Source organism: Poecilia reticulata, linkage group LG6 (genome assembly GCF_000633615.1).
Source record: "Poecilia reticulata strain Guanapo linkage group LG6, Guppy_female_1.0+MT, whole genome shotgun sequence".
In the NCBI taxonomy this organism is placed as follows: domain Eukaryota; kingdom Metazoa; phylum Chordata; class Actinopteri; order Cyprinodontiformes; family Poeciliidae; genus Poecilia; species Poecilia reticulata.
Window position 1 is genome coordinate 22,149,324 of NC_024336.1, and position 19,571 is coordinate 22,168,894.

The window sequence follows — 19,571 nt, forward strand, 5'->3', positions numbered from 1 at the left end:
CTCTACTCCACTACCCCCAGCGACACATATACACCAGCAGGCAATAATTTCACGCCGTCCCTCAAAGCCCCCCCATCCCACCACCTTCCACCTACGCTCTATACACACACATGCACTTGTACCCCCTTTTTGCCGCAACCCCACCAGCTGCACAGTGCTCATTTGATTAAGAGGGGAGGACAGGGAGAAGGAGAAATGGTGGGGGATCACTTTATCACGATGACTTTCTAAGATGGCTATCATCCAATACGAAGCTATCTCAAAGCCCTCTTGTGTGTTTACTTTGCTTTTGTTCTCCACATGTATCTGTTTTGTCTTCCCTCCTTGCCGCCACAATCAGATCATAACAGCTTCACGGTTACATTTTCCTCTGTCGCATTTCTGTATAGCAGCTAAATGAACAGCCCTCTTTCAAGAGAATACGAGGCAGTTACCAGTTAGGATTTGACTTGTGACTGATAGAAAAGCAGCATTCCAGTGCTGCTGCTTCAACCAGATGGAAAGTTTTTTTTTTTTCCCAAGAGAGAGAAAAAAAAAACAGAATAATAAAATCCACTGACTTACACCGTGCTCTTTGAAATGTTTCATATGAATATCAGTTTGTCCTAAAGGTGCTGCAGTATGCAATTTTTCCTCCCCTTTCTCCCAGAGTCGTAAAACACATTATCATCATCAGCAGCAGGAGCAGCAATGTAATTCATCCGAGGTCGTTAATATTCATCATATCATTTAGTCACAAAGGAAACTCATCTGGCTGAATGTCAGAGATGTAATTAATGAAGTGACCCTAGAGGTCAAGGCTCCATTCACGAAATGCCTTCCACACTGAGCACACACACTCACACACACAGAGAATTGCACACCAAATGCYTTTCAGCCAGATGTACCCCAATACCAAACACAGCACCAGAGACCCATAAGAGAGCTGATGCCGTTACATAGAACAACATTCATAAAATGACTTTTCTAAGTGAGACTAAAGGGATGACACCAGAGCGTGCACCAAAGCAGACTTTATTTAGCTCAGTGGAGTAAGGAGGGGAGGGGAAGAGGGAAACACACAGCAACATGGGAAAACTGGGATGGGGATAGAATAGAGACACACTAAACCACTGGAGCAGGACATAAGGACAGGTGCACATCACAGGTATCTTTTTGGTCATCACTATGGCAACAACATATCCAGAAACAAAATTTAAAGAACTGTTTTACCTACAGCAAGGTTAACAGAGTCTCTTCATCATTAAAGGACTCCAATATGTACATCTTACAGTCACTACGATCAAGAGAATACGAGAAAAATTAAATCTGAAATCATCGGTATAGAACAAAAAAACTGCCTTGGTGGTATTTGGAATGCACATTTCTGCACAGAAGAAAGCTCATTGGTATTGTCGTAAACATTGGTTAGTTTAAGAACAAAAACATGACAGAGTTTTTCAGTCCATATCCTTTGGAAACTTGGCTGTGAAGTCARTCGGAGTCAGCAAAACTGTTTTGAACTGGACTTACTGACCAAAGACTTTGCAACACAGAAAGACACCATWCAAATGGAGGTTTTGGGGCTTAACTCCTTCACACATCTACGCAGTATCTTCATATTCACTGAGAAGTTAATGCCCAAATAAAGTTTTATCTTAAATTGGAGGCCTGAAAAAAAATAATCCTAAGAACATGAAATCTATTTTTGTCTTATGAGTTATACGATACTGATCAAGAAAACCTGATGGAATTGAGCCCCACAAATCTACAGTTGAAACCAGATGTTTGCATATGCTGTATAAAAAGATGCCTGACCTTTTTTTTTTCGGTGTCTGATATTTAATCAGACTAAATCTGTGCTGCTTTAAGTTCAGCGGGATTACAAAAATTGCTTGGAYTTGCCAAATGCCAGAGTAATGAGAGAGAGAATTTGTTTGCTTCRTGGAAAAAACTAAAGGAATCATTCAAGATATAAAGAAAATAATTGTGGAGCTCCAGAAGTCTGGTTCATTAAAGGGTACAAGATCCATGTATTATGCATTCTGTGGTCTGATAAGACTAAAATTGCTTAAAAGTGTTTAGTTATAATGGCCATAAATGCACTGTGAGGAAAAAAGGAGGAGGCTTGTAAGACTAAAAATACCCTTAAAAATGTGAAGTCCGAGATGGCATCGTCTTTTTATGTGGTTGTTTTGTTGCAGGASAGACTGGTGTGCTTAAAAGAGAAGGCATTATGAGGAAATAAYATTATGTGAACATTTTTGGAGCAACGTGTCAAGACAAAGTTAAAGCTTGGRCATAAATAGGTTTCCCAAGCAGAAAATGACCACAATCGTACAGACAAATTAATTACTAAGTAGCGTAAGGACAAATCAGTGTTTTTAAACTGGCATCCACAAAGCCCTGATTTCAGGGACAGAAAGATTCTGGGCAGAAAAGGTGGAAGTAAGCAGGGTGACCTAAAAATCTGACAGAGTTATTGAAGTTCCATAAGGAGGAATGGATCCAAATGTCAGCTGACTATTGTTAAAARCTTGTGGAAAAAAGCTGAAAACATTCGGCCCAGATAATTCAGTTTTACGGCAGATACTATGGAAATGTATGAAACCTTCTGATTTGGAAGAGAAAAAAAAAATGTATTCTGATGGAATCTCAGAAACTTTAAAATTAAGTTTTTTTTATAGTGTTTGGAAAAAAAACATCTGGTTTCGACTGCATTGCATTTGAACAGAATGACAGAGGAGCATTTTATCAACAGCATCACAGGTATTACAGTTTGTAGTCATTAAAGCCTAGTGGTAAAGCGATCAGAGCATGCATCTTTCTACAATATCATTAGAAACTACAGTACATTAGCAGCAAACTGGACATCCTTAAGGGCTGAAGTTCAACACTATGGTATAAAAGAAAAATAAATGCAACATTTCTTAAGAGAAGTAAAACTCTTCAACCGCTATATTACAGACTGCCATGGCTCTAGTTTGGGGTTTTGGTTACAGTCTCCAGTGTGCTTATGAGAGGCAGAAAACAGTAGCTTAGATACAGGGACTCCTTCCTTCTTTAAAAACAGCAGTACATCATCAAGTAAACAGTAGCGCTTATTTTTGTAGTTCATATGGTTAAAGTATTATCACGTCTTTGGATTTTTGTCTTAAAGCATTAATTATTGTTTAGCTATTATTGTTATATTATCATTATTACAGGTAGAATAAGGACTGGTAGAAAATAAACAGAGAGAAAAAGCAAAAAATATCAGGCATGAAGGGAGGAGACGAATAAATTAAGAGTACAAAAATAACATTAATAACATCCAAAGTGGGTTTTTTTCCCCCCCTCAACTTTGCAGAAAAGCTCAGTACATGTGGAAAAGAGAGCTACGTGTCAAACATCCAATGAAGTCTCGAGTCAACCATACAAAAGCTAAATACTGTACATTTACCCCTCACATTATTAAACACTTTAGTTTTAATAKTTTTTTTTGTAACAATCTATCACCCATAGGTGAAAAGCTCAGATCTTTGAAATGCACAGATGTTTGTGAAGATTTCCTGAAATGGTTTGTCCCAAGTTATAACTATAGGCTTCTTTTGTTTTAGAAACAGATTATTACAGTTTGAAGATCACATCTAAGGAGGAGCCATGTTGATCTGAGCATAGAAAGCTTTACATTAATCACATAACATTGTTAAGCCATTGGTATATTCAAATAAAATGGAAAGGCAGTAATTTACCTTACCTGAACATATGAAAGCTTGTCTTAATCTTTTCATTATCATGACACAGTTATATTGAAGCAAGACAGTTTGTGTCAATCCATAAGATTTTATATTAAGAAACTATTACTAAACACACACAATGTAAATTCGAGTTTGGTTAGAGTTTTCATATACAGTATAATGGTTGAGTGCTATAAAAAATAGTTTACCCCTTTTGGGACAAACTGGCCTTTACATACTGTGCTATTTGGGCTGTTATCCACTAAAGGAACATACAAGGAGTCACATGTACAACAGAAGACTTATCATTGGCTTTTGGGAGGGTGAAGTGGTATTTTAGCACCACATCAGTCTGTTGGTACTCACATTACCTCTGACAGCTGCAGATCTCACCCCTCACCATACAGACATCCGCTCTGYAGTTTGTCACTGAAAACAAACATGTTTAAACTAAAGAAACAGACATATAAAATTTTGGTTATGAGCTTTGGAATCTGAGACAGTCTTTACAAAAGCTCTATGCAAAATACCCATGGGTATTTCAAGGATATTATTCAGTTATTTTTCCTTCTTCCATTTCCACTGCTTTGTTTTCTTCAAGTCTTTTTTTTTTTTTTTTGGAGTTCTCTATTTACACTAAAATCTCTTCAACAATTTATTTTCCAACCTTGACCAGACTGGAACTACATGCTACACAGCTAGATATCTAGCAATGTCCGGTGGAGGGCCCACTGTGAGTCTGTCATGCAGACTGAGAGGTAGACTGCAGGTCTAGCTGGGCAGTGAGGTCACATACTTGAAGAATGCTCTTTGGCCTCTGTGGCATGGTGTTTTTTTCTTTTTTTCATAWAAAGATGGAGTTTGGTGTAATAAGGATACTGGAGAAGAGCTTGTTTCAACAAGAAAGGACAGACTGGGAAATAGTTAAGGAGTAATATGAAAAGAGGAAAGCTCTGGTAAAGAGGACTTGGTTTGGGCTCTCCTGTACTAGTTAAGAGAGTTTCTCTTTGGGCCACTGTGGCTCTGCATCTTTGGGGTGTTCAGGTTATTGGTTTGGCAGCAAGTAGACAGTAGACTCAATGCGGTATCTCTGGAGTCAGAAGTTGGAGGAGGGCTTTTACTGGGAACATATTTGAAAGAAGCAGTCTGTCTTTCTAAGCCCTGTCTCTCTCCCCTGCTCTGGCTGAAAGATCAGCTTGTTCCCTCTCAGCAGTGTCAGAGGTCAAGCTCCTGGCTCTCTTCTCCTTTGCTCTGGCATTCTGGAACCACACCTGTAAAATTATTTTCATTATTATGTATCACAAGCTGAACTTCACAAGCTTGATTGTTAATCTTTGATATGATTTGGTTGCTTTTTACTTACCTGGACCACACGTGGGGGCAATCCCAACTCTTGGCCAAGCGTCTCACACTCAATACGGTTTGGTGTGCGGTGGTTACTGTAGAAGTTTTTTAGCTGAAGTACCTGGAAGTGACTCATCTGTGTCCTTTGGCGCTGCTGCTGATGGTGGTGGTGCTGCTGCTGACTTTGTGTCTCACTCCAATCTGAGCCTTGATCCCCAGATATTTCAGGGCTTGAAGAACCTTGATCAACCATACTGGAACTCTCCTCACATGGGTAGTCGTCATCATCATCCTCATATTCATCTTCTTCTTCTGCATTTTTCAGGTTGGCGGAAGAAGAAAAAGAAGCCATTGGTGGCTTCAAGCTAAACTCTTTGTTAATCATCTCATAGCCAGGGTTGTGGATAGGGGTGGAGGAGATAGACGGACCTGGTCTCTCTGTGGCAGATGTCATCGCCATCACAGTCTGTCCACTGGATCCATTGCCTATTGACAGGTTGTAGCCTGCTCTTTCAGCCTCCGCCCAGTGGCGTGATCTCATATGAGCGTCAAGAGCACTCTTAACTTTGAAAAGAGCCCTGCAGAATGGGCAACGCAGGTGGTTCAAACCAAAGGTGAAACTTGATCCTGGCCCCACTGACCGAAACTGTCCTTTTCTTTCTCTTGCCCGTGTGTTCTGAAACCATACCTGTGAAAAAACATTGGATTTCTTAATGTTCGGCATAGTCAACAAAGCAAAACAATTTACTACTCATCACTTAAATCATACCTGAACGACGCGTCTTGTGAGACCCACATCTCGTGCAATACTCTCAAGGACTCCTCTGGTGGGGTTAGAGTCCAAACTGTACCTCTGGTATAACACTTCAAGCTGTTCTGGAGTGATGGTAGTTCTCTGACGTTTATCCCTCCTGTGCTCATCTTCGATCTCCCTATTGCCTCTTTGGCCTTCAAAACTAGTCTCTGATATATGTTTTGAACTCTGCTTTGTGGGGCTCAAAGAATTGTTAAGGGTGTTGCTAGAGTGATCAGAGAATGTGTTCTTAATTTGGATATTGTTCAAGTGTGAAATCATGGGATGTGTGGGATTGGGGTGTATCTGGGACATGGCCCCTGAAAGCATTTGACTTGCCATTAAAGTTGGGTTTGGATGAAGCATCATGTAAGGCATGGGTCGGTCTGTGAATCCAGAGTGCAAAAGTTGTACCTGGGACTGAGCTGCCAGGAGATGCCTAGTCTGATGTTCTTGCCACAGCTGAAAGGATGGCAAAGCCATCGGGCAGAGACTACACTGGAATTTTGCTGGGGGTTGAGGCTGGGTTTCAGTTGATAGGCAAGCTGTTGCATCAGGTGTCCAAGGCTGAATTGTTTCTGATTCTGGAGCAGAGGAGGGGGTTGGTGATGGGTCAGCAACCTTTTCACAAGCTTGGGTTCTTGAAGGACTGCATGTAGTCTCCTGGTCTGATTTAGCGTTAGTCAAGATTTGTGTTGTACTATTTTGTAAAGTGGATACAGCACAATTCTGGGGCATTTCTGCCAAATTTCCAGGCGGTGAATCAGATACTGTTTTTAAAGTCTGAAGGACTTCTTTGTGTTGTGCGTCTGCATCTAAAAGTGTACTTTGACTGTTCCCAAAAGCTGGGCTYGTGTTAGCCTGAGTAGAGGTTATTTTGTCTTCATGTTTTTTTGTAGCAGATGCTTGCTCACTTTTGGTTGTGTGAGGCTCATTGTCGGAGCAGTGAATGGAAGAATCAAGGGAAGGTGAATCAGGGTGGGAGTAATACTCATATGTCAAATCCATTGAATTTTCATTATGAGGGTTTACTTGTCCTCCATCTTCATAGCTGTTATCCTGATGATCAGCATCAGTCATGTAACAACCATCTCTTTGTCTGTTGATGTTGTCTAGATTGCTCTTGCCCTCTGCYCCATCATCTGATCCACGGTCTTGATTCTTGCGAGCTCTCTGTCTTGCATTTTGGAACCATACAACAATAACTCTGTTAGGAAGGGACAAGAGAGCAGACAACCTGTCGTATTCTTCCTCTCTGGGGTAAGGGGTAGCCTCAAACACCCCCTGCAGAGTCTCCAGCTGTTGTTCTGTAAAACGAGTTCGGGAAGAGCGTCTGCCTCTCTGGGGCTCTTCTATCATCTGGTGTTGTGGGGAAGGGTTGGTGGAAAGGGCTGGAGAAAGTGAACATGGAGAAAGGGTCAAACACTGCTTTTTGGTTGTATCTTCTCTGGAATCATCCAGTGCTGTGGTTGGGGGATTGTTAAAATTGTAAGGAGAATCCTTGTCTCGCTGGCGCTCTTTAAATAGTGTGTTGCGAAACCAGTGTTTAATTACTTTGTGAGGCAGACCTGATAGAGTAGACATCTGGTTGATCTCTTCATCACTGGGAAGACTATTAATATCAAAGTGTTTCTTTAAAACAGACAATTGATCTTCAGATATTCTTGTCCTGGTTCTTTTAGCCTGCTGTTGTTCTGGTGTGCATGGGCTGACCTGGCTTTGCTGTCCTGTTTGACTATGCTGTGGTTGACCAAGCAAACTTGTGTTAAGCTGTGGAGAATGGCTTAGCAAAGCTGAGCTGGGTTGAGGTTGCTGGGCAAGCAAAACTGGGCTAAGCTGTGGCTGTTGCCCAATGAGTGCTGGGTTAAGCTGAGATTGGTAAAGTTTAGCCAGCTCAGGGTTAATGGTTGGGTCTAACCACGGTTGAGTTTGGAGAGCCATAGACTGCATCACAACAGGTGGTATGAGTGGTAGCTCCATGGGAAAAGGAATTGGTGGAAGAGGAAGCTTCGGTATGGACAATGGGGGTATGGAAAGCTGAGACAAGGAAAGAGGAAGCATGGGTATTTTAGGCAATGATAGAGTTATTGGAGTTGTAGAATGAGATGTAGCTGTACCAGATGTATCTGGGTTTGGAATCTCCTGCTGTTTAGGCTCTTGTGACTGAGAAGGGGAAGACTGAGTTGTTACAGCAGAGACAGTTGTTTTCTGATCTTTTGTTGTGGCACTTGCTTTATTTATTGGATCTGAAAATGGTGGAGCTGGTGAAGATTCCAGTTTTTTCACATGAGTCTTAGAGTCTGTTGGGGTTTCTGGTTCTTTACCTATGGTAGAAGATGCAGCTTGGGTGGAAGCAGCTGAATTCTCTGCCAATTTATGCTCGGTAAGGGGGTACATCTGGTCATACTGTAGTCTATATTCTTTGGAAAATTTCTCCAGAGCATCTGTGGGAAACAACATTCTGTGAAGATACTCCTGGTGGCTTTTTAAAATCAAGGCATTAGAAAACAGCTTGCCACAGTTTCTGCACTTTTCTCCAGCTTCACAGCATTTTTGCTTTGCGTTTGGAAATAAATTATCTTTATTTTGTATTTTCAAATATATGTCTTTGTTTCTTTCTATCCCTTGACAATTGTTATTCCATCCTTCCATTTTCTCAGTCTGTGCAAGACTAAATTCATTTTTTCCCTGGTCTGAATACTCTTCCACCTTGCTTATGTCAGCATGTTGTATAATCTGCAGCTGGTGTCTGTGTCTGCTTTGTAAATACTGAAGGGCCAGCTCATAGCCATAACTTTGGAGCAAAGCTCGTAGCGGCTCCCCATTTGCTGCAGCATAGGGCACTCTTGGAGGGGGACATTCTGATCCAAGATGAGTAAATGAGGAGCGAGCCACTTCCTGTTTCTGATTCTCCTTTTCCAYGTGCAGCTCATCTGCRTCTTCCTTAACAATGGAACCATCTTGTTCRATTTCCATTTTATTCTGCTTGTTGGAGGACCCACTGCAGATCACATCAACTTTTGCTTTACTTAGTGAATGGTCAGTTGACTGGTTAACAGTAGTATTTGAACTTTGTTTTGGGTTGGGTTTCTGCTCTGACTCGGACTCCCTTTTAGAATCTGTCTTAGTCTGTTCTTCTGGAATGACATTAGAAGATACTTCGRGACCAAGATCTTGGTTCATCACACTTAACTCTGGGTTAAGCGTCACGTCTGACAAGTAAAATGGTAGGAGCAGTTGTTGTTGAAGGGAAAGCAGGTTATCTGGTGCCAGTGAAAAGTGCTGTTTAAAGAGATTCTCTGCTCCTAAGGGTAGATGATGGATTGCCTGGGACTGAAGGAGTGCTGTTTGCTGTTGTAGTTGAGCCTGGACCTGTGCCTGAGCTAGCTGTTGCTGCTGTAGTAACATCAATTGATTTCTTGATGCAAGAAGTTCTGCCACTCTCTTTTTTGCTTGCTGAGACTCTGCTGGGTCAGAGAGGGTGGGTTGAGTATCAGTGAATAAGCTAGAGCCTACTAAAGATGACGTTGAAACACTTATCCCATCTATCTTTTTGGCAATAGGCAAACTTTTGGATGTTTCCTCTCTGGTAGCGGCAACCTGGGCAGTGGAAGAAGGGACTGACCCTGGAAGAGCTAAGCTTGACTCTGAAGTCTGTGTTGTTGAGTTCTGGGCAGCACGAGCTCGAGTCTGATGAAGAACAGAGCGAAGATGGATGTCCAGTGTAGAACTCTGGCTATAACCTACTCCACATAATCGGCAGCGATAAGGTCTAGGATCTGGGCCACGAGGGGCCTCAGGAGCTGTAGAATTTGTGCCAGAGTCTTGCAGGGCTCTTCTGGCACGATGGAGATGAGATACAGAATTATAGTGCACCAGAAGAATTGTTTTCTGAGTAAAAGATTCAGAGCATATGGTGCATTTATAAGGCCTGGATGGGTCTAGATAACGATCCATTGTTGGGTTTGAGCTCTTCTTGACAAGAAGGCTAGAGCTAGGTTCTGATGCAACCTCCTCTGGTGATCCTTTCTCTAGCTCAGCCGAATTCTCCTCAACTCCATTAGCTTCATGGACAGCCTGCTTCTCTTTAACTTTATCTTCCTTTTGTTCTTCCTTTACCTCAATGCCAAGGGTTTCTTCATCTATCTTGTCATCATCACCCTCTCCTGCTTCTTCCCCAAYTTGAGGTGATAAACTGCAATCTTGCTGTACTGAATTCATGTTATGTTCCGTATATGGCACAGTGTGTGGTGCTAAGAGAGCATTCTGTCCCTGTGTGCTGTCCTGTTGCGAGTGCGTGTTTTGAATGTGTCTCTGCAGGGCCTCCTGACTACGGCATTGTCTAGAACAAAGGGGGCACTCTGTCGCCGCCCTCATGGCATGGTACTGCCAGTGCAGCTGGAGCTTCTCCTGAGTGGGAAATGCCAAGCTGCACCTGCTGCAACGAAACCGGTAACCATGACGATCCGAAAGGGGAGAGGGGTCRCTGGGAGGGGAGATGGGTGGAGAGGAAGGAGGTGTCTGAGTTGGGGACTGAGGAGCCAGAGTGCCGTTTGAGGGGTGACTGGCGTTGTCTTCTAGGGGTGGGGTGAGCAGTGCTGTGACATCTTTGGGTGCGGCAACATCTCCGTCGGTGTTCTCTACTAAGATACCTGCGAAATACATCAGAAAAGATGATTGTAAAAATTTAGTCCAGAAGAAAGTTTTGAGAATAAGCAAACAACATATTTTTTTCTTTTTCAAGAAAAAAACTATGTTATATAAATAATGTTCTGTAAGAGTCCTAAACAGTTCTTCACATTGTTTTACCAACCTTTATTTTTTTGCGAACAAACAATAGACTCTGCARTATGGGAGCACTTTGCATCAGTGCTYTTCTTGGTTTTAGTGTTCTGAATGTTGTTAGTAATCAAATCCTGTGGTTCTGACTCCAGCAGAGGCTCAAGCTGTTCCGTGGATGGTGTCACCTGGAAAAAAATAACACATTATCAGTTGTCATTGTTTCTAATTTCCAGGCATTCTAAGAGGCCATTTACCAAGTGAAAATAAAATGAATGTCTGGCATTGCTGTGCTTTTTTAATCTAGCAATATGAATAAAACATGTCTCATTGTAGAGTAAAATAGCAAGCAAATACCGAGTTGTACAAAGACAGACGCATGAGATTACTGTAACGATATCATAAAACATTCAAACGTATTGTTAAATCTTGCACCTCCCTCTAYMGCAGTGCAAGAAGCAAGACGCATCAGTTTGTTAATAAAAATACATGGTTGAGATATGTGTCTCTGCCCTTCAGTTCCARTGCCACATGCCCCAAGGGTTTAATAAAACTTTACTGAGCTGAATAATTAATTTATTTAAAATAATTCGTCATATAGGAAACCCCATCGTCTCTGCTTCAAGCAGTGAGGGTAAATAGTATATCTATGCAAACAGCTAGCCACCCTGAGGAAAGGACAGAGAGCCAAAGATGAGATTTACATGACAAGTCTTCACTGCGTAACAGCTTCATAGCTGCAAAAGAGAAGAACAACCACACATACACACTGCAGAGAAAACTGAAGGTCAGACTTAATCTAGAGAGCGTAATTGGAAAGCAAGGTACATAATGGCCATCATCACCTCAGTCTGAATTAATGAACCTCAATTACTATCAGAGAGAGTGAGGGAGGGGAAGGTGTGGAGGGACGGAGGATTGGGAGGGGGGCCAAGGGGTGTAGAATATGAAAAAGCGATAGAGCAAGGAGAGGGAGAAAGTTAGGGGGCAAAGAACACAAAAAAAAAAGCTCTGGAGAAAGACAGTGAGCAAGGGAGGGGGTAATGCATAAAAAATTGAGAGAAGGCTTGGGAGAGACAGCAGGAAAGGGGCAGGACAGAAATTGCAGAAAAAGAGTGATTTGTGAAGCCGGGTGTGGGGGGCGACGGCAGAGGGGAGAAAGGGTGAAAAAAGCAGTCATGAAGAGGAGGGAAGAGAGCAAGAGACAAAGGCCACTTAGCATACAGGCCAGGGAGATGGAGGATGGTGATGTGGATAGATGACCGGTCATTGTTAGTTGGAGAGACACAGTAAAAAGCACGGGGCCCCCTTTTTAGCTTGACTGCACTTCTGGTAATAGAGGGCTACTTAAACATGCATTATAGAAAGACTGGCTTTTCCTACACTCACTCACTCAAACCTACTCTCTTTCCACTCTGCAAGACGCACACACACACATCCACAGAGAACACGCGGCTGCATCAAAGATGATAGCGAGGAGCTACTTAAACATGCATTAAAAAAAGCGCCTGCCTTTCTCTCTGGTGCCTTCTTAATGGAATTGTCTCCCTACATTTCAATCGTCCCCCACSATCCCCCATTGCTTCAGCTTCTCGTTTTATTTTACTTCCTGATGAATGAAAGCAAAACACATACACAGTTGCACACGCTTACCGCACTGATGAGCTTGTCTACGCAGTCTTGCGCCACACTGTGCACATGTGTCAGATGAGGTCGAAGGTGTGAACACGGGAGTCTAACCTGGCACAATGGGCATTGGACAGTCTGAAGGAGAAAAATAGGAAAATTTAACAGGCGCAAAAACAAATTATCTATTTTATCAGAATTAGTAACAAAAAAGGCATCAYATTAAGTGTCCATGAAGTGTTAYAATGTAGCACTGCATTTATTTTGTACTTTATTTCCAGCTATATTTACTTGCATGGGCACTTTCAAATTATTAAACTCTATTTCAACTGCTTACCTGCTGGTTCTCGTTTTGCTGGTGTATTCTGGGGCGTTTGGTTGGGATGGAGGTTTCCATTTCTTCATATACAGGGGACGACCGCTTTGCTGGAGGCATTGGATCTCTTCTTTCTTGTTCTTCTTTTGTTGTTGCTTCAATTAAAAATATACACATTTAAAATGGCTTAAATTTGCTATGGTCTATATAACTGTTATATAAATTGAGCTATGTGTGAAAGCTTTGAAGAATTTGTAAGAGCAGCAATACCTGCTTCCTCAGAATTGTTTGCCCCTAAATTACTTGTGTCTTTGGTTGTGTCCAAGGGATCAGTGCTGGTCTCACTGAAACTCTCCATGTCCTCGATAAGCTCTCCTAGGACAGGACAAGTAATTATGATATACAAACATAAAACCTTATGTAATATGCTATAATAAACAGGCTAATTGCATGTATATTATTCTCCTGGCAGCACCTTTCAAAAAGACCAATGTATTTGAASCACACTTCATTCCTCTTGCTTGACTGCAAACTCTATTGATCACAAATTGATTCTGCATTAGATTCTCTCAGAGGTGGAGTAGACCTAAAATGGACTGGCAACACACAATCTCGTCTCAATGAGTCTTAATTTGCAGCAAATCAAATCAAAGGATAGATTCATTTTACAAATGAAGCGTTGAACTACTTATTTCAGGGGTTACGCAGTCCACACACTCCAGACAATATAAATACAGCATTTCATCTTAAGCAGTCTGTAGAGTAACGACTAATCTCCGCCTCCCACAGTCTTTTTTCCAGCTGATCTGTTTTAGTCCATTGATTAGCAGGTGCTAGTTAGCTGTTGTCAGGGGTGATTGGGGATATAACAAGGATGTGTATTGACTAATCGCTTTGTTTGATCAATATCCCAGCAACAGCCATTGCTCATTTTCTCACTGTTTTCATCTCAATCCTCTGTTTACCCTCTGGAGTCAGCAATGGTTCAGAGCATTAAATCAAAGACACCCTCAAATAGGCATGGGCAGGTTATCAGTATCAAGGTATACCAAAATAAAAAAATAGGATTTCAAACYTTCTTCAGTGACACAATTTCTCTGGATATAAGAGCTTTTGATTAGAAGTCATAAAAAAAAGCTGGATCAACTGGAGGACTGCAGATCAGTTTGCTGAAAGAGGGATACTGCATGCTTCCATTGCTTACAAGAAAAACAAATTTCTTCYTTTGAAAATATATGTATATATGCATCTATGTAGAACTTCAAACTTTACCGGAGCCCAACTAATTAACCCGGTAATATCAGCCTTTTAGACTCACACACTTTCTCCACTGAAAAATGGCGAGTAGGTAGAATTCTCTGCACTATCTGCATGTTTACTTTAAAAACTACTACCAAATTTACCTAGTGATCATTTCGTAGTTTTCCTGAAGTCTGTTTAGAGAAATCAAAATGATAATAAATAAATGTTACACATATTATGATGCCAACTGTGATAAAAATTTGTTAATACTTTTGCATAACCACGATTAATTGTAGCTTTCCTGTTTTAAAAATACTTAATCACAATGTGTCACACTTTAGTTTGTTTTTTTTCTTTTTTTGTTACTGTGATAGGGTGGCAAAGTTATAGAATTTTGAAAGTAGGAAGCTTTCCTTGAAAATTCATTTGAATTAAAATACATTTCTGGGACTAATTGGAAATAAWCATGGGATTTAAATCATTAAAGGAGGTACTAGGGTTTTATATATTGCTGKGGAAAATATATTACAGCATAATCTTTACTAAAACATTTGGATTTCATGCAAGTACACTTGAGAATATCTGTGCTATTTACACACACCCTACTCGGGGCAACTGAGGCAACACATCTGGACTCAAATGTGTTCACTCTCAATCATAGAGTGAAGTAATTTAATTACATTACATTTGTCATGTAAWTGTATCATATGGTATATATTAWCCATAATATTTCCCAAATTTTCCACCTTAAAGCTGCAGTATATAGCTTTTAAAAAATGTTATCTATATTTTTTTMATTGTCACCATGTAATGATAGCATAGCATAAATGATCTGTAATAAATGAAGCTCCTCTGTCTTCTCCCTGTGGTAACAGCTCCAGGTCAAAAACAACCAATCACAACCAGGAGGAATGTCTCAGTGCTGTCAGTCATGGTGGTGTACTCGCTGTTCAATGTGCTAATGACCGGAAAACTGTTTATCCATCGTCATTGACGGCCATGCCAGTTAGCTTGAGCATTCATGGCAGGCTCTGCTATTGGRAAGAAGCTGTCRTGTAGCAGAGRGCAATTGGGAAGATGTGAGTAGCACCTACACAGGCATGATTAACAGAGCTGAGATCCTCCTGGCTCTGATTTRTTGATTTTGACCASGTGCATTTCTGCAGTTACCACTGGGAACACTAGGAAAAGGCAGAGGAATTAGATTTTTCCACACACCATCTGCCTCATACCATACTGTCATGCCGTAAATAAAAAAAACAAAAAATATTTTTTWAAAKTTACATACTGCAGTTTTAACTGCCTTAAATTTACCAGCCTTTTRCAACTYTACTATGAAATTATTATGTTTTTACTGAAAGTTAAAGAGARAATCTCAGCATGACTACCAACACAACTCATAGTCTCACCTGTGATGCCATGTTGGCATTTTCTGATGGTAAAAATGGCTGCCAGCTCTTCCCCRCCCATTGGCTGCAGCTGAAGTAGCCCTTCTCTTTGTTGATGGGCTGACGTTTGACTGTGTTTAAGTACTTGAAGTTTAGAAGAGGAGGAGTGGTTGCATAGAAGACAATGGAACAGCCATGAACCTCCATCAACCTCACCATCATACTGCTGCAGGAACTAAAATTGAAATTGAAAGAAAACATGGATTTTTTTATTGTGATTATTATTATTATTTAAATGCAAGATTTGCTAATTCTACTGCACAAGGATTCTGGAAGGAATGCAATCAAATGTGTTTTTGTGCCTTACTTTGTACACTCGAAAGCTCGCTCCGTGTGGTGAAGTGAGAGAATGTCCCTGTAGCTTCTCCAGACTGCTTGTTACAAAGTCACATAGGTTGCACCGTAGCTGGATGGGGTTGCCCTTAGCAATGAGGGAGGCTCCCTCCTGACCCCTGTCTCCGCCCTCCTGGAGGTGAGCAGCAAGCTGGTAGCGGGTGCGATGTCTGTCAGTCTGGCAGTGTAAGGAGAAGTTGGCCCTCAAAGGGGTGGTATAGCCACACAGTCTGCAGTGGCAACCACCTGCAACAAGGGAGCACCACTCAGACTGAGGCAAAGAGCGGGGAGCATTCACGTGTTTCTCTACAGACTCTAAGCTGTCGGAAGAAAAGCACAAGCAGACAAGGCATTGGAACACGCCCTGGGAGAGGGGTGCAGTAGGAGACATAGCCGGGGCTGGGGGAGGAGATGGGGAGGGAGAGGGTGATGGAGTGAGCGTAGACCCAAGTGTGACTGGTTGTTCTGGAACCTGCTGACCAGTCAGTCGCATGTTCAAGGTAAGCTCAGCACCTAAAAGGAAGTAAAACAATTACCCTGCTTTATAGAATCTCGTGTTTAAAGTAAGTTATGTTAGGATACATGAAGCAACACATTCCTCACCTGTGTTTTGTAGGTGTTTGAGATGTGGGGCCAAACCCCTGCAGTGAGACAGGTAGTACCCTCTCTGGAGCCGCAGCATGTTGTGCGTGTGTTTCTCGCTAGTGGTGTGTATGCGGAGGTTGCGAGCAATGCTGGTTTCATAGTCGCATACATCACATCGCCACCGYTTACCATGAGAGTGGGAGTGAGCAGGTGATGGGATTTTAGCAGGCTGGGCTGTGGGTGTTGGAATAGCGAGTGTGAGCTTGCTGTAAGGTTGCTCATCTACTGGGTGACCACTGGATGAGTTGCTGCTGTTGGTACTGAGGGTGCTTTGCATTTGACTATTTGAATGTCCCCCATTTTGAAMATTATTTAGATGTTTATCAGATTGCATGTGAATGCTAAGGTTGCCCTTCGACGAAGTAGCATAGTCACAGACCTCACAGCGGTAGGGCTTGTAGCCGCAGGCATATGTTTCACCTCGGGCCAAACGAGGATGGGGTTTTCCCGAAGWGCAGTACCCACACAGACCTTGTGTTCCGCCACCACAGACACACTTTCCCCCAGAGGTGCCACACACACACTGGCCTCCTGTCTCTGGATGTTTCTCCTTCATGTGAACTTGTAGTGTATGCTGAGACTTGTAGTGCCAGTTACACTTTGGGCATTTGAGAGTCTTGCAAGAATTGCGTGAGTGCATTATTGTCATGTGACTGGTCAGGGAGTTATTAGAAATGTCTTGGTTGAGGTTTTTAGGGCCACCTTCTTTTTGTTCTTCTTTGTCTTTTTCATCATCCATCCCTGTGTCTAACTGACTGTCGTTTGGTTCTGGAGCTTTGGCACCATTTCCATTAGAAATGGAAGAGTGAGGAACCCCTGCCAGCACATCATCCTCTGCGGGTGCACCGACAGGATCTGTACCTGCTAGTGGAAAAGCCATAGAAGACTGCTGGGATCTAAAGCTCTGTGGAAACCCAGAAATCCAGCCCTGATCTCCCTTAATGTCTTTTACCTCTGTCTCGCTCAGCAGGGCAGAAGAGGATGATGGACAACTGAAGTGCTTTGGAGAGACTGAAGAAAAAGGGAAGGGCTTTGGACAAGAGGAGGGAGTGTGGGAGGACTTTGGAGAGGCGGCTGTTTTGCTGTCGAGTGTGCCACTGGCCTTTGCAGTGCTGGAAGAAGAGCTGTACTGGCTCTGTTGAGGTAATAAAGAACATTTGGATTTGGTTTGACTTTGGTTTGAAATGGCCTCCTCCTTTTCCTCCCCCTCCTCCATGCCTCTGCTGYTGACTGCCGCTGGGAGGTCCCGTGTATGTGACGCCTCTACCACACCTTCATGCACCTTCTCTTCTTCTTCCCTTTGCCCTGACGARTATCCATCCCCAAAGTCTTCTTTAAACCCATGCTTTTGATACACTCCTGTCTCCGGCGGATGGCGACATTCTTCTTTCTGCTCACCTCCCTCCCCAGCCTTGGACCCCTCTGCGCCCTTCTTCCCCTGTTGAGGCGGGGTCAGGGATTCTTTGGCAGGGGCCCTGGCTGAGGTATGAGAGGATGACCCCTGCTCAGGAATGACTGCCAGGGTCAGGAGAGGAAGAGATATAGCCTGGGGACTGAGGTCAGCATCTCTCTCTTCTCCCCCCCCTCCATCCCCTCCTCCTCCCTCACCGGTGTCCATACCAGAGGCTACAGCTGCCRCACATTACCAGACCACCTGTGTATTTTGGATAGATAGAAGATAGACAGAAAGATTGGAAAAAAGAGAATACACGAGTCATCTATAYAAAATTGCATAACTGTGAAGTCATTGATTAGATTCCGTGGATAGCATCTGTTCAATACAACGTTCACAGTGCGCAATCCAAAGGCTGGTTACCCAGGGGTTAGCGTTAGCCCTTAATGGGAAAATCAATAGCATGAGTGCTAAACTGGGTAGAGGAATGCGGGTAAAGGCTACACAGGAGGTCTATAATATTCCTCAGAGGATAGGATTAAATAAAGAACAGTATGCTTCAGAGCTAGAGGGCTTCCATGGAATTACCACACAGAAGATAGACGAACAGTTTTTAAAGCCATTATATTAGTCTTTGAATCTTTAGAGTGCATCAATGAACACATACTGTAAGACAACAGAATCTTTTARAATTAATTAGTTAACTCTCTACACTTTTCTTGCCAATAGGCTTGCTTTTGCTAAAATTGACCAGGTTTCCCAATTGTCCAAATAAAATAGAAGATTGCATGTGGTCATCCAATTTAATTACTTTTTTTTTTTTTGCATTTTTCATGTAACATTATGCATTTATTTATTATTTTTCACAATATGTACTCATGCACATAAATACCATGTCCTGGACTTCATCAGGAAAATCATTCACTGTCACCTAATTTATATATTTGTGATACATAATAGAACATCTCATCAGAAAGGTAAAACAACAACAACGACAAAACCCCCCCGGCATAATGTAAAACAGCTTTCCTTCCAGTTAATAACTACTGACATTGACATTTTTTCAATACATGATGCTAAATAAGTTTTTGGCCTTCATTAAGGTTTTAAAGCAATTGRACTAAATCTTTTTTTTTACTTCATAGATGCCCTAAAAATAGATGAGGCCTCCTCCCTCTTAGGTTCCTGACTGACAACTGAAATGCCATTTGACACAGATCCATCTCTGTTAGTCTATGTGTGTCTTACAATCTCATCACTGACCTTTTTTTAATCAAGGTGAGACCTTCATCTACCCTTTCACCTTCTCCTTCAACCAACCATCCCCCCTCGTCCTCCTTCTTAAGCACCCCCAGTCCTCTCTTCTGTGTCCAGCCCCCACCCCCTCATTTCTTTCTGCAGCTCCAAGATATATGGCTCATATCGGTATCCTGATAGTGCTTTAATGCACTGTGTTTATGTCACAGGCCACAGACCCTTGCCCACTGCAGCTGTCCACTGTCCTGCCCAGCGATCACTGAGGGGGCCGAGCTGGGCCTGCCAGCAGCTGAGAACAGCCTCTAATCTGATAAAGATTTTCATTTACACTGCAATCAATAACCCGGGGTCTATCGGCAATGTAACTATTTATACAAGCATTCCTGGCTCTGTATTGATCACAAGTGCGGGAAACCATCATTTAGCGATGGGTGTATGTGTGTGTGTGACTCTATGATGGTGTGTGTTAATGAGTGCTCATCCTTTTGTGCTTCTGATTCTGATTATGTCAATTAAGTACACTCACCTGAAATTAAACATGCATGAGCTTATTACAACCCCATTAAGGTTGTTTTATATCAGTGTTCAAATATTAATGCATATTGCAGGTTAGTTATTGCTTAATAATCCAACAATGATGCCAAAACATGCAACAAAAAATAATATGCCTAGGTTCCCTAGTTGGTGTGTGTGCGTG

General features: G+C 42.1%; 1 protein-coding gene across 1 annotated transcript in view; it reads right to left on the reverse strand.

Moving 5' to 3' along the window:
• Positions 1-998: 998 nt before the first annotated feature.
• The window catches only part of LOC103466688 (zinc finger homeobox protein 3-like), a 19,718-nt gene continuing 1,145 nt past the window's right edge, over positions 999-19,571 (reverse strand). Inside the window, exons 2-11 of the mRNA XM_008412460.2 lie at positions 16,183-17,878; positions 15,554-16,092; positions 15,208-15,421; positions 12,827-12,931; positions 12,578-12,711; positions 12,268-12,378; positions 10,649-10,802; positions 5,812-10,487; positions 5,062-5,730; positions 999-4,969 (exon numbers count right to left, since the gene is read on the reverse strand). Coding sequence (XP_008410682.1) covers positions 4,853-4,969; positions 5,062-5,730; positions 5,812-10,487; positions 10,649-10,802; positions 12,268-12,378; positions 12,578-12,711; positions 12,827-12,931; positions 15,208-15,421; positions 15,554-16,092; positions 16,183-17,842 — 8,379 coding nt within the window. The 5' untranslated portion in view covers positions 17,843-17,878 and the 3' untranslated portion in view covers positions 999-4,852. The remainder of the gene's footprint in view (positions 4,970-5,061; positions 5,731-5,811; positions 10,488-10,648; positions 10,803-12,267; positions 12,379-12,577; positions 12,712-12,826; positions 12,932-15,207; positions 15,422-15,553; positions 16,093-16,182; positions 17,879-19,571) is intronic.